At 46.3% G+C, this 13,757-nt stretch overlaps 1 protein-coding gene across 14 annotated transcripts in view; it reads left to right on the forward strand.

Annotated features, from left to right (window-relative positions):
- CDH23 (cadherin related 23) overlaps positions 1-13,757 on the forward strand; it is a 208,303-nt gene that overhangs the window by 79,934 nt on the left and 114,612 nt on the right. For all 14 annotated transcript variants that reach the window (XR_009963409.1, XR_009963411.1, XR_009963410.1 and 11 more), the window contains exon 7: positions 12,845-13,039. Coding sequence is in view for 11 of the 14 variants with exons in the window: in XM_062611655.1 (XP_062467639.1) it covers positions 12,845-13,039 (195 nt within the window). In the remaining 3 variants the exon portion in view is untranslated. The remainder of the gene's footprint in view (positions 1-12,844; positions 13,040-13,757) is intronic.

The raw sequence follows: 13,757 nt of genomic DNA on the forward strand, positions 1-13,757 counted from the left end.
GCAGGTTGGCTTCTGATGCTCCATGCTTGGCAACCTTCTTCTGGGACCAGAAGCTTATGCACCATATACCTCAGAACTCTTGCACAATTTTTCCTGCCAGCTGAGGTCTTTGCCTCTGATCTTACCAGATGGGAAAACCCTACTGTCATAAAGTGTGAAAAAACCTACTGTGCCATGCAGAGTAAGATGAGCATCTTCTGCTTGTAGCAGAGGGCAGGCTCTGTCCTCAGGGTGCCTCATCCTCAATGCAGGTGGGAGGCATCGAGTGTTAACAGCAAGACAAAGCTTCTCTGCATATAGGTTCAGAATGTAACCTCGAAGCAGGGAGTTTTCAGGTCAAGGCAAGTAAAGGTGGGGTGTTTTATATTGATAAACCAGTCTTGTGTGACATGCATGCTAGCAGAAATGAGTTTGAAGCATGCGGTACGTATGCCATTCCTTATGCTGTCACACTGGGATGCTGCGTGAACTGCGGGACTTGATGCTTTTCTTCCCATATCCTCCTCCCTTAGGTTGCTAGGTTCCCTGTCTTTAGTATATGTCTTAATTAGCTTGGTCTAGCTCCTTTACTGGGTTTCACCTCTCTAGCAGTTCAAGGGCAAGTCAGTCTTCATATATTGCATTTAAAAAATATACTTCCCAGACATTCCTTTGTCCCAGGTTTGTAAGTGCTCTTTCTGCCTGTGAGCATTGCTGAGGTGCTGGGAGGCAGCAAACTGGGGTACTAGCTGTCATAGGAGAGTGGTATCCACCCTGCCGGTGTCCCTGCAGGGGAACCATGTCACAACACGGCTCAACAGAAACGCTTTGTGCTGGAGTTCGCTGTTATAGCATGAGTGTTTCTGCAAGAGCAAAGCCCGGTGAGGCCTGAGCCGATCTGTTATCGACCCTTCCTCTGATAATAAAGTCATCTGCGGGAAGATGAGGAAATATTTTTTTGCATCAGCACAGCTGTATGGATTTTGCTTTTGCTCATGTTGAGAGCAATACCTGCTCTCAGGCTGCTGCAGAGGCTGTCGCAGGAGTTTCTTTTTGATGAATCTTTGGGAGCTACAAATCCCAGACTTCAAAGAGAGATTTTTTTTTTTTCCTCCTACTTTTCTGAGGACAAATTACATGCTCCAACTATGGTCAAATATGGGCCACTCTGTGCTGTGAAAGGTGCTTTTAGCTTTTCATAGAATCATAGAATGGTTAGGGTTGGAACAGAAGAGAAACAAGCAATAAAATAAATAAGTTTTTAAAGCAGGTGGGCTTCTGTCTGCCTGGCTAAAATGGTAGCTCAAGAGATGGAGGAAAGGTGAGCCTCTTTACAGGAATACATGTGCTAGATCAGAGGGTCTTTTGAAGGCTTGACATGGTTATTGAGTGCCTGTGGGATAGAAGGAGATAGCAAGAAGTCCTGGTAGTGAGTTGATGTGAAAGCAAGTCCCAGTTTCTCCTTGGCCAGCTGGGCTGGCCACTGGGTCATTGTCCAGGGTGCCTCAAGACAGCTCAAGAGAAAGGGAGGAACAGATACCAGGCTGGCATGGAAAGGAATGTGTGAATAGATAAGCATCCACAGATTGCACGTATGTATTTGCACTATACTGTATAAATGAATGCAATACCTAATGATTCGTGGCTATTATTTGAAGGGCCCCACTGTTACAGATTTATTTGTCATTTCTTATCGTAACAGAAATGATAATGAGTTCATTTGTATTAATGCGGGTGTCCTGGACTTCAGTTGATGTTCCACATTAATTAATGTACCATTAAAAGAAAGTGTCACCCAATTAATATCAAGTGGAAGCAATACTGCCAGTGCCCTGTCATTAGGGTTTCATTTGTAATGCATTGTGTTAGTGCTCTGCCTTAATGGAAGTCATTTGCTATGGGGAGAGTCACCTGATGGGCTGCCACAGGGGTGCCACTCTGTGCTCTTGCAGCAAGGGTTGCCCAGACAAATCCATGGGGACAGGCTGCTGTTAAGAGTAAGCCTTCTTACTGCTTGGGCTCAGGGCATGGCAGCCTACACTGATCCTGTCCTCCCTGGTTCTGACATAGGTGGCTGCTGGAGATTGGTGTGCTGGTTCCAGACATCCTTTGTTACCAGCTTAAAGGCTGGGGTGTTAACTCATGTTCTTGACCTCTGCCTGGACTTAGAAAGTAAAAGTTAGTGTCAGCTGTAAATAAAATGGGATATAAAAAGAACCTGTTCAGTTCATGGTATCAACCCTAAGCAGAAGTCAGAAAAGGGATTTCTTCTCTCACCCCACAATGTGTGTTGGCTGCTAACAGTATATCACACTGGTGGTCTGACTTTGCTACTTAATAGGGAGGGGAGGCACAGTGGAAAATCTCATTGACTGCTGTGGGTCAGGGCTGGCTTTTCTTTCCTGTACAAAAGCTGTCTCTGCTGGTTCCAAGAGCTGAGGCAGGAGCACACACTTTGACTGTTGCCACCTGGATCCACATGGTCCATGCCCACTATCTCTGGCAGGATTACAGCTGAAAGGGTGCAGGACCATCTGGGGTGCATGCCCTTGTAAAGGGGGAGAATGCTCCAGATGCCCTCTTCCAGCCGGAAAATCATACCAGCAGGAGTGAAGTGGTGCCACGGAGGCCAGGAACTCTCTGACTGACAGGTTTTCACATTCTCAGCGTTTGCCTCCGACTTTCAAATATCATGTTAGACCCTCTTGTGTTCCCATCTGCTGTCTCCAAAGCTCAGATTGACATAATAGCAGTCCAGGAGGGCAGCACAGGCTTCCTTCCAGGTCTTGCTTCTGCTCTGCCCTGATCCTTGAAGTCTAGAGATGGACAATGGACAGAAATGGGAGAGAAATGTGGCTTCTCCAACAAAATTTGGCTGCAGGTGCTGAGTTGGTGGTGGCTGGTTCACTGCCTTTTTCTTCTGTCCCATCCCAGGGCAGTGGGAAACAGACTGCTTTACAGGGTGATCCCCCTTCCTTCTTCAGATATAGGACTCTACATTTACATATTGAAAAAAAGAGTATTGGTTCAAACCAGCTGCCAGCCATCTGCCTGATGTCAATGGTCTGTGCCTTTTGTTGCTTACCCATCTATCTCCCAACCTCTGTTTCCATTCTTCCAGGTGATTAGTAAAAGTGTCAAATAATGGGCAGCAAGAATCTGTTTAAAATGCACTTCCTGTTAATATTCCTTTTTTGCAACTGTATTTTAAGGGATACATGTTAGCCAACTGTGTTGATTTTGAATTATTCTCAGTGTTGTCATACAGCACTAAGTCACATGGCTTAGAGAAGATGACGTATGTGATTTTAACCATGTCACCCCATTCAACCAAGATTTTTCTCTGGTAGAAAGATAAGAGAGAACAGAACAGGATCTATTGTCTGTCAGTCTTGTGGGAGGTGTTAATGTTGCTACCTACCTTTAATTCCCTGTTAGCCAAGAGCTACTCTGAGGGTTTCATTATTTTGCCTGGAATTGATGCAGCTGAGAGGTCTGAAGCAACTCTTGTGAAAGAAACCCTGACAGCATGTTGGTTGCTCTGCCTGCTCTAGTGCTGCTTCTCGGCGTTTGCAGGGCTGCTGAACATCATGGTCCAGCAAGCACCATGGCCATCACCTTTAACACTCTTTGGCAGGAGTTACCACACCTGCTGACTGAGATGTGTGAACCTCACCAGATGAGGCTGTGGGTGACCTGAACAAGGCTTCCTCTGTCACTTCCTTATTTCTCAAGCATGGAACAGAAACACCTTTTTTTGATTATTATTGACAATTCTGCCTTTTCTCTCTGAGAGTTGAATAGTGCTATATTTCATGAGGTTTTTATGATTGTTTGGAAACTCGAAAGCTCTTGGCTGGGAATCTGTACCCTTTAATTGCATGAGTTTGTACATGCCTGATAGCTTATGTGCAAGGCAATTTCAGGTAGCCCTTGTCCAGCAGCAGATGTTGCACACTGATGTTCTATTCGCAGATGACCAAGTGTATACTTGCACACCCGCCTGATGGACCTGCATCCTCATATATGCTGTACTGTGAGCAATTTGAGGTTGGGTTTGCAAAGGGCGGCCAGCCCAGCGCTGGCTCATCTGTCATTGTTGCAGATGCTGGTGGCCCTGGCAAAGCAGAAGGGGCCCCAGAGCCTCCAGGCTGCTCCTGTGCAAAGCAGAGACCATGGTGTCTTTTGTGGGGAGGTCTTGGAGGAAAGCACCTTCTGTCTCACCTGCTAAGGGAGGCAGAGTAAATAGTCTGTGAAGAGACCTGGATGAAAAAGGAAAATTAACTTTTTTAAAGGAGTGGTAGAGAATTCAAAATTTGCAGGTTTTCTTTATTTTCTGGCACAGAGGAACCATCCCCTCCACCATCGCCCATTTTAAACAATCTCTGTAAGATTTATATTTCCCTTTAAATGTATTTCTTATAGAAAAAAAAGAGAGACCTTGATTGAAATACCTTGTTTTGACTAATTCCAATTATTCTGGAATTTCACTTATGTCGACCCACAGATGTACATAGAAACACCATAAACGTTTTTAAACAATGGGTCAAAATTATTTTGACTATAAAGTGTTTGTTTGTTGTATTTAAAAAAAAAAAAAAAAGGCTAGAAACAAAAAGGTAGACTGCTTTGTCCTGTCCCCACCTCTTTCCAAAGACAAAATGAGTGACTCCTCCGCCTGGGTTTTCTCGTCTCTCAAACTCTGCTTCTGTGCTTATGACTTTACGCTCCTGTAGCTCCATGTTCGTAATGGTCCATCTCGGTTGCTGGAAAGGTTCCCAAAAGGTTCCCCTGCACAGAGCAATGTAAGTCTGCTGGCATTAGCTTTGCTCCTGATCATTACTTCTCACAGAGCTGTTCGTGCTCTCCTGAGATCTGGGGCAGCAAACACAGGGTGCAGTGTAATAGCCTGAGTTACCTCGAAATAGAGGCTGTCAAAGGAAATGAGCTTTGACAGACAAAGCTGGCTGTCTGCTTAAGCAACCAGTAACAGCATGGGTGGGATGGCTTCTTCAAAGCTGGTGTGGAACTTGCTTTCTTCTCTGTGTTCTGTTTCTTCTGGCTGCTTGTTGGCATGGGCGGTGGGTGGTTGTGCTGAGCAGGGCTGGCTGGGGATGAGGAGAGACCAAGCACAAAGAAGGAGGCAAGGTTTGGAGGAAGGGAAGAGAGAAACAATTCCCTGTCTCTAGTGGTTTGGCTGTGGATGACGGACATCTTGGTGCAGCCCAAGCCCAAGCCTTGTGTTTGCTGTGGTCTAGCGCAGGCAGCTTTTTTCCCCTGAAGCTGCAGATTAAAGCTCTGCCATATGATGCTTTCCCTTTCCTCACTTTCTCTTTTGAATATAACTCCATTCTGGATGAGTGCTTGAGCCACATGGACACTCTACTGCTCCCAAAGTAGAGAGCAGGGAGGTGACATGTCCCACTTATCATAGAGCTGCCTGGAAGAGAGAGCGGCTAGAGCCAGTTGGGAAGACATAATTAAGAGGAATACTGTGAGTTTCTTTATTAGCATTTCCTTCCTCTGCCATCTAACCTTTCTTGCCTCTCCTGGGCTTGCCCCTCAATACCTGTGACGCAGAAGTTGTGGGTGCCACTCAGGGCAGAGCTCCTCTGCACCCAGCTTTTGGGGATGCTGTGCCATAATTCAGCTATCTGAGCCCCGTGCTAACAAGGGCAGAATTATCTTTGGTGGGAAATGGGGCAGTTCTGGGCTGGAAAAAGCTAGCAGCTTTATCCCACAGGATACCAGAGCATGCTCTCTCACTTGTGGCTGCCTGCCCTCTGCCTGCTGAACACCATTGTTCTGCCCGTGTAGCAAGTTCCCCTATGGGCTTGCTGGTTACAATATCCCTTTCTTCAGCACTGTATGTTGGGTCAGGCTGAATCTGCCTTGAATAAGTGCTCTCAGCTCTGAGTGCAGTTATCCAGCAGCTAATTCAGTCTCCAACTCCTATAATGCATCTATTCCAGCTGTGTTTATCGTGTTTTCAAAAGCCCCTCAATTGAATTATAGCTTTGCGGTGGCCGTTTGCCAGTGTCATCCAGTAATGAGGGAGGTCACTTAATAGAGATAGAAGCAAGAGATACATATTAACGAGAGCTTATTGAAAGGTGGGGTGAATTTCAACAAAAAAATTTAAAAAAGGAAATTATCAGGTTTTAAAATCAAACTTTGAAATTGGAAATTGCTTGGCTTGGACTGGCAGTAATACAATTAATAAATGTAATTAGAAGTGTAATAAAGAATACAGGAATTGTAAGTCTGTGCACATCCGTGTGAACATTTAGAGCTGGCATGCAAGCAAGGGACCCAGTCTGGCAGAGATGGAGCCTGGGGGGGGAACCGAAACTTGGGACTGTTGTTTTGCTCTCAGCAGAGTCTGGAAGAAGGACTGCCGCTGTAGCAGAAGGCACTTGGACCCAGCATCAGCTCTGCTATACAGCACCTCTGAGATGCCCTGCCTTGAGCAAGAGGCATCAAACCCTCCTTCCTGCCCTGCAACGAGAAGGGATTGGTGGGAGCTCCTTTGACTTAAGCAGAGGGATGTCTGAGCCGGCTTTTAGCAAAGCACAAAGCTCCTTTTGTCCACCCTGCTGTGAAGTGGTGAGAAGGAGGGAGAGGGAAAAGAGCTGCCAGGAACAGCAGCAGGGAATTATTTAAGAGTAATAGGTTGACCTGAGATGTAACAGGAGCGTGAAGCTTCTCCTGATGGGAGGTTTGAGCTCCTGCCTTGATGCAGGGGCAGCGTGAGGGTTGGGGGAAGAAAGCAGGACCCAAAATAGAGCTGGCAAGACTGTTTCAAGTGCTGATGTGGAGATCATAGCGCTTGCAGCTTGGTAGGCTGCCTGCTGCTCAAGCCCTTGTGCCTGTCACTGTATGCCCCCAGTCCATTTGCGTCGCTTCATCTCATCGACCTTCAGACAGCTGTTTGGCCAGATTGCCTGCCGTTTTTCCACATTATTTGCACTGGTACAGCATGTGCGCATCCGCATCCTAATAATTTCTACCAGCTTCTGCTGGGGCGCTGCTGGGTGACTTTGCCCTGTGAGGTCAGATGGAAGTCCTCTACATGGCCAGCCACTGGAGATGGGGAGCAGGCTTTATTTAAGCATTCTTAAATAAATGCAAATGAGCATTTGTAGTGCCCATCCAAAGCTTGTAATGACCTGTCTGTAGGTTGGAAAAGTGGATGTATTTAAGGGAAGGGAGTGTCTGAGAGATTAACTCCCAGATCTTGTCTGGGTCATCTCTCACCTGTACTTCTATACAACTCTGACCCTGCTGTAAAATAGTCAGCACCACATATTTCCTCTCTCAGCCCTTTGCCCGCAGGGTGCCTGGTGTCAGGCCAGTTGGACAAGGCTGATGGATCAAGGCACATCTGAGGTGTTGGTGGTCTGTGGCCCGTGAAATGGTTTTGCTATGGTGGAAAGCTCTCAAAGGCACCATGCAAATCTGCTCCATTAGCAGGGTGAGCAGCTGTCTGACAGCCGGAGGGGTTTGTACTCTCTGGGAGCAGGCACTGTGGGCCGGGTGAAATGGCACGGATGCTGGCTTTTCTGCAATCAGCCTTTTCATTTTAGCCCTTTGTGAAGGAAGAGCTTGTTCATATAGCTTCACATATGCCTTAAAAGTTGTCCACCCAAAAGTTTTCCTTGATCCGGGAGCCTTTTCCCTGGGAGCTCCTCACCCTGCCCACGTCTGGTCTTCATTGTGCTGGTGTGGTCCTGCCGCTGCTTTGGTCCCCAGTGCTTCTGTAATGCCAGCTGGCTCTGTAGCCTGTGGGGAACATTTGGTGGCAGACAAAATGAGGTCGTGTCCTGATGCTCCCTAAAGGGAGCCCTGCCCAGTGCCTCTCAGAGTGAGCTACAGCCATGTAATATGCCTGGTAGGGCACATCATAGAATCATAGACTTGTGCCCCCGGAGATTGCCTCCTCCAGCTTGTAATCCACCTTGTATTGCCGTGTTGTGTCAGAGCAGCATCCATCAGAAATGTTATTACTAATGCATTTTATAGCAGGATTCATAATAAGATATTAAAGACTATAGGTGTGGCCAGAGAGTGAGGTGTAAATATTTTAAAAAGGCCCTTTTCTGGTAACCTTTTTTTCAGCTTTAGGTGCCCTTTTGCAGAGAATAATGTGTAAGGCCTTGGTGTGCTAGCTGTCAATGTGCCAGGATTAACACAGGGCACATCTGTGTCTGGTCACTCTTTCTGGAGGGCTGCATGGAGGTGACAGCCCAGGCTGGGCAAGGTGTTTGCTATGGTGGCCCACACTTGGTCCATACCCATAAAAGCTTTTGGGTGGAAATACAATTCTGGTCACTCGAAGGTGTGTATTTCCTATGTAAATTGTGTATTGTTGCACTGGTGTGAGAGAGGTAAAGTCTTGGTCTCTCCTGTGCTTCTTCCTTGTGCAGCACCATCCTTTTTGTGGTTATACAGGGTTTTTAGGGTTGTTCATTCCTTATTTTAAAGCAAGTCTATCCTTGCTATCGATGATCCACTGAAACAGAGTAGTCTCCATCTACCTTGCTGCTTTTGGTTTGGTCTTCCTGGCGCTTTGGGCGTAACATGTAACATGCTGTTACCATTCAGTATTTCTTTGTGGCAAACAGGACCCCCTCAGCTTCTTCCTATAAGATTTTTGCAACAGTTCAAACCTTTCCTATTCATTTATTGCAAAATAAGAGGGGCACAAATGGCCTTGCTACCTTGCACCCCAGCATCCTCAGCCCATGCAGCTCAGTGGTACTGCAGCTGACTCACCACAACCCTTTGACTCCTGCAGCTGTTTGGAGGGCATGCTGAGCCACTCCTGCTGAGCTGCCCGATGAAGGATGGGGTGCTGGAGGCAGGTCAGGAGCAGGTCCCGCTCCTGTTTGCCGTCCTTCTCCTCCGTGTGAGGCATCTGTCTGCATGTTTATTTTTATCTCGCATCTGCTGGCATCATAACAAAGATTTAATGATATGACATAGTTTTGTCACCAGTTCTTTTTTTCTGTACTGAGTGAAGCTTCATCACTGGCTGCTGAAGAGAGTTGAGAGCTTTAAAAATGACAGAATTTGGTGACTCGTGTAGAAAATTCACCTGCTTGCCACAAGTACCTGTAGGCTGTTGTCTGTCTGCATTTCTTCTTTTCTGAATAGAAAAGATAGAATTTGTTATTTTTGCCTGTCAGGTGACTAAGCATAACCACAACTAATCTTTGCTAAGGAAGAATAGCCACGAGGGGCACATGGAAGAGCCCTATAAATAGGCCAAATGCTGAAAATTTAGAAAGATGGTCTGTCTTGAGCTGGCCTGGTTCAGGGCTTAACAATCGCATCTCCCTGGGATGCGCCCTCTGCCTGTTACTTACCATCAAACACAAACCCCAGCCAGTTGGGTTTATACAGATGTTTTGCTCCATTGTTCAGATGATGGGCCGCATCTTTTGAGAAATAAAGACATCAGCCTCCTGCTGAGGAATATCTTGAGCCTGTTTGACCCAAAAATGGCAAGAGGATTTTAAAGACATACTTCTTACGCTTTTTAAAACTGATGGTCTGAAATTACTCCTGCATCCTGCCTGGGCATTAACATTGAACATGGGACATCTTTTCCTAGAGGACTGTCAATATGAGATGTCTGCATTCCACAGCTGCTTTTGCTTTTCCAGGGTTGAGGTTTGTTTGCTCAAGTTTGAGCTGGGGGAAAAGGATGCATTACCTCGAGCGCTTCTTACAGGTCTGCATCCTTTGACCTGTGTGCTTTTGGGAATATGGACATGTGTTTGGTAGTGAAATTTTCCCACTGACTTATGCACTTTGGGCAATATCGGAGATTTCCCCCCCCTGAGACTTTGCTGTTTTCCAGGCTCCTGTAATGCTCCTCCTATTGTCTGGGGTCCTTCTGCTCCCCTACTAAATTCCCACACACCATGCTTTGCTCATGCTTGCAGATGCCCACTGCCACCCACTGAGGTCGTGCCCCAGGGTGCCTTACAGCCCCTGGGATTCTTTGGTGGAGATGGCTGTTTCCCAGGGCCAGCCAGAAATTGTCCAGAGCTCATAGCCTGCTTGTATGGTTTTTGTTACCCAGGCCAATGAAGGGGCCTGGTCAGCAAAGTTGTCAAATAAGGATAAAAATACAGTAATTGCCAAATCAGAGCTCAGGCAGTGTCTGCAAGGGCTGGAGCTGACAGCACCAAAGCGGGTGACCTCTGTGTTCCTCCAGGCAGCTTCTCCTTTGGAAGGACAAGGAGATGAACTCACTTCAAAGCCTGCTTTTGGGCTATTGTATGAAATACAATGCCAGGGAAATCAAGCTCTCCTCTTTCACAGCCAGCCTCACAGCCCCATAATCACGGGTGACCAGAGCGGATTTGCATGTTAAAAGGAGTGGCTAGGGGCACTTAAAAAGAAGGGAAAACATATTCATCAAGTCCAGCTTTATACTTATGAATATTATTACTCCTGGGGACAATATACCCCAGACCTCATTGGTGCAACCCTGCATCTACTCTTTTCACTGCCTCTCCTCCCCCCGTTAATGGTTAATTTCTAATGCTCTTTGTCCTGACATTGATACCCTAGTGGCTCTGAGGGAGGAATTTGAGAAGGTAGTTGTTGGAGCATGTAGACCTCAACGGTCAGAGCAATGCCCTGTAGCAGCAGCAGCAGCAAGGGGAGGACTGCGGGATGCTCTGGGGCTGCTCCCAGCTGGCCATGATGGCCTGGGGAGGCAGGTAGCCCAAAGAAGGATGGGGATATGCTCTAGCCCTGTCTGAGAAAGTCTCTTAGCAGGGCTTGGAAAGAAAACACCCACCACAGCCCCCTCATGAAGGGCTTCTCCACCCCAACATGCCTCCCAAGCTGACAAAGTCCCAGTTTCTGAGCAGTCTAAATGCACAAACAAGGATTAACATGCTCTGTGTGTGGCACAAAGTCAAAGACTTACATGGCAGCAGGGCAGATACAGGTTAAGCCTGACAGAAAATCAGCAGTTGTAAGGCAAATGGTAGCAAACTGCTGGGACAAATGGGCTGGGGAGGATGTGGTGCCTTCATCACTAGAAAGCTTTAAGGACGGGAATGATTTAGGTGTAGTACAAGGACGGGTTTCTCTTTTGACGTCCCTTCTAGCTATATCTTTTATGCTTTTATGATTGCTGTTCACAAAAAGAAACAACTTGAAGGTGCTTTAAAAAATAGTCTTCAGGCCATGCCCTGCGAGCTGCTAGGGTTTGATTTAGAGGGGAGAGAAAAGAAAGCAAATGAAAAATCTAGGTGGGAGCTGCAACCTCTCACACCTCTGCAGAAGTGACACTGAAGTAAGGAAAGCAGAGTTTCTCTGGAGCCCAAGACGAGCTTAGGTATCAGAGCATGCCTACAATGCCGTATGGCTGGATGCAAGGACAGGGAGGCGTGAGGGATGTGTGTGGATGAGTATCCAGGGCCCAGACTCGTGAATGTGGGTTGCAGGATATGCACTGGGTTACCTGCTCTGCCTGACTAATCTCGCAGCAAATCTTGCCACCTGTCTTTGATGGCAAGTTTCTGCTGGCCTAAACCTTCTGCTAAGCCTCACTGGGGCAAATTTAGATGTTTTGGTTCTTTTCTGGTGCCATCACCAAGTATTAAACTGGTTAAATCAGATCTCCAGGCATGGAGCCCTGGTTTCTCACGCTTCCTAGTAGAGGTGGTGGTCTGGAACAGCCTTGATGAAGCCCTAGCCGTGTTTCACTGCAAGCTGTGTGGTTTCCAGAAACTTGAAAATGGCTCAGTTTGTTACTCAGCTTCGGCCAAGGATTTGCAAAAGGTGCTCTAGTTGGAATCTAGTTGCCTATCTTCTAAGATCTGTTTCTCCTCAAATTTCCTTTCCACCTTCTCAGCACTTTGTGATCCTCCTCGATGAGCTAAGGACAAAAATTTAATATGAATTAAATTAACAATTCGCTTGGGAAGAGGTTTGCAAAAATAATCTGTATTATCCCAACTGGCCACAGCCAGCCCCTGCCACATCTCACTTCTGACCTTTGCTGTCTCCCTTTCAAGTTTTAGTTCTTCAACCCTTAATGTGACTGTAAACATGTTACAAACATATGGACTTGCCCAACCCATCGTGATCTGTGCTTACCTGCAGCCTAGGTCCCCAGCAAAATCCTTTTCCTTGCTGTCTGTACTTCTGCCTTTAGAGAGACAAGAATATGCATTTAAGATTTGCATAGGAACATGCAGCTGTTCCACCAAAAATGGATAATTGTTCTCCCTGCTGTGAAGTTAAACAATAAGAAGTGCCAAACTGCATTTGCCATTGCTGATTTTGTGCACTCAGCTGCATATTTTATGCATGTAGATTAGTTCCAGATTTATGACGATTTAATTGTTAATGTCTGTGTTAATGGGGCCAGGTTGTAGTTGCTGTGGAAACTATAACTTTGACTCTCGCGTAAAGTTCTGTGTTGCATTGAATGCATTTTTTTTAGGCTCTCATATTAAATGCTTTATGGTGAAAATGGAGAGGGAATCAGCATTGAAAATAAAAGTGCCTTTGGGCGGAAAACAAGTTTCAGTAAAGAGAGTAATTTTTCTGGAAAGTTGTGATGTCTGGGAAAATGAGGGTTTGTGATAGAGTGCCATCTTGACCGCAGCTGTATAACTATTATTATAAGTGTGTAACAACTATTACAGCTGCTACAACACTGTAATAAAGAAAACAGCTGTATGACTTATAAATGTCTTGAAAATACACGACTGAAATTCTTGGGTTTCCAGATATTCCTTCTAGTGGGCAAAGGGAATTGCTGATCTGTGTTTGATGGGAAAATGGGCTGGTGCACAGTTTCACTGATTTTTTTATCATTATTTTTTCTCAGAATACACCGGTGGGCACTCCGATTTTCATAGTGAACGCCACAGATCCAGATCAGGGGGCAGGAGGCAGCGTGCTTTACTCCTTCCAGCCTCCTTCCAATTTCTTTGCCATCGACAGTGGCCGTGGCATTGTGTCGGTGATACGGGAGCTGGACTATGAAGTGACTCAGGCATACCAGCTCCAGGTCAATGCAACGGTGAGTTTTATCTTGGTGGCTACAGGAGAGGAGGCATCTTCTAGAGAGACTGCAATGGGGAAGGAGCTGTTTCTTACTTATTGTCTTGCCCTACTCTGGCATCCCCTTGGCCACATCCAGGATTTTCCACTTAAAGTATTTTACCTGGGTAGTTTCAAATCACTGCTGTGCTGCTCATGGAGCACAGCTGCACCTCTCAAACAGCAGCTCATGCATGTCAGGGCTTCTGTACAAAGGCAAACAGCTCCCTTGGTGAAGAAAGCCAGTATGGGGCATACAAACCATTAAATCATCTGGTCTCATTCATTAAGTATCATGGTGTATATACAAGTGGATTCACCTGTATTAACCCCCCTGAGCCCACTCAGCAAAAGCTGAGTTCAGGTATCAAGAGTTAAAATTCTAGTGGACAGAGAGAAACCAAGGTCCTAATATAATTACAGTCAGTACCACTGTACTGGGAGGGGACCCCTGGGAGATGTATGTCCAGGTAGCCACCATGGCAAATTTATGCCCTACCTGAATGGGAAACTTATTTCCTGGTGTGAAATCTAACAAGATCTTGGCAGGGAATGTGTGAATGGGGAACATGTGATTGAGGAGCACCCCACAAGCAGGTGCTCCTTTCCCATCTCACATGCAACAGAGGAAGGTGAGGTTCAGCCTTACACTATATCTGAACAATTCTGCATTCAGGAGATGGGGAGAAAACCCTTAC

This window comes from Pezoporus occidentalis, unplaced genomic scaffold (genome assembly GCF_034315485.1).
Source record: "Pezoporus occidentalis ecotype Australia unplaced genomic scaffold, CSIRO_AGI_Poc_V1 ctg155, whole genome shotgun sequence".
In the NCBI taxonomy this organism is placed as follows: domain Eukaryota; kingdom Metazoa; phylum Chordata; class Aves; order Psittaciformes; family Psittacidae; genus Pezoporus; species Pezoporus occidentalis.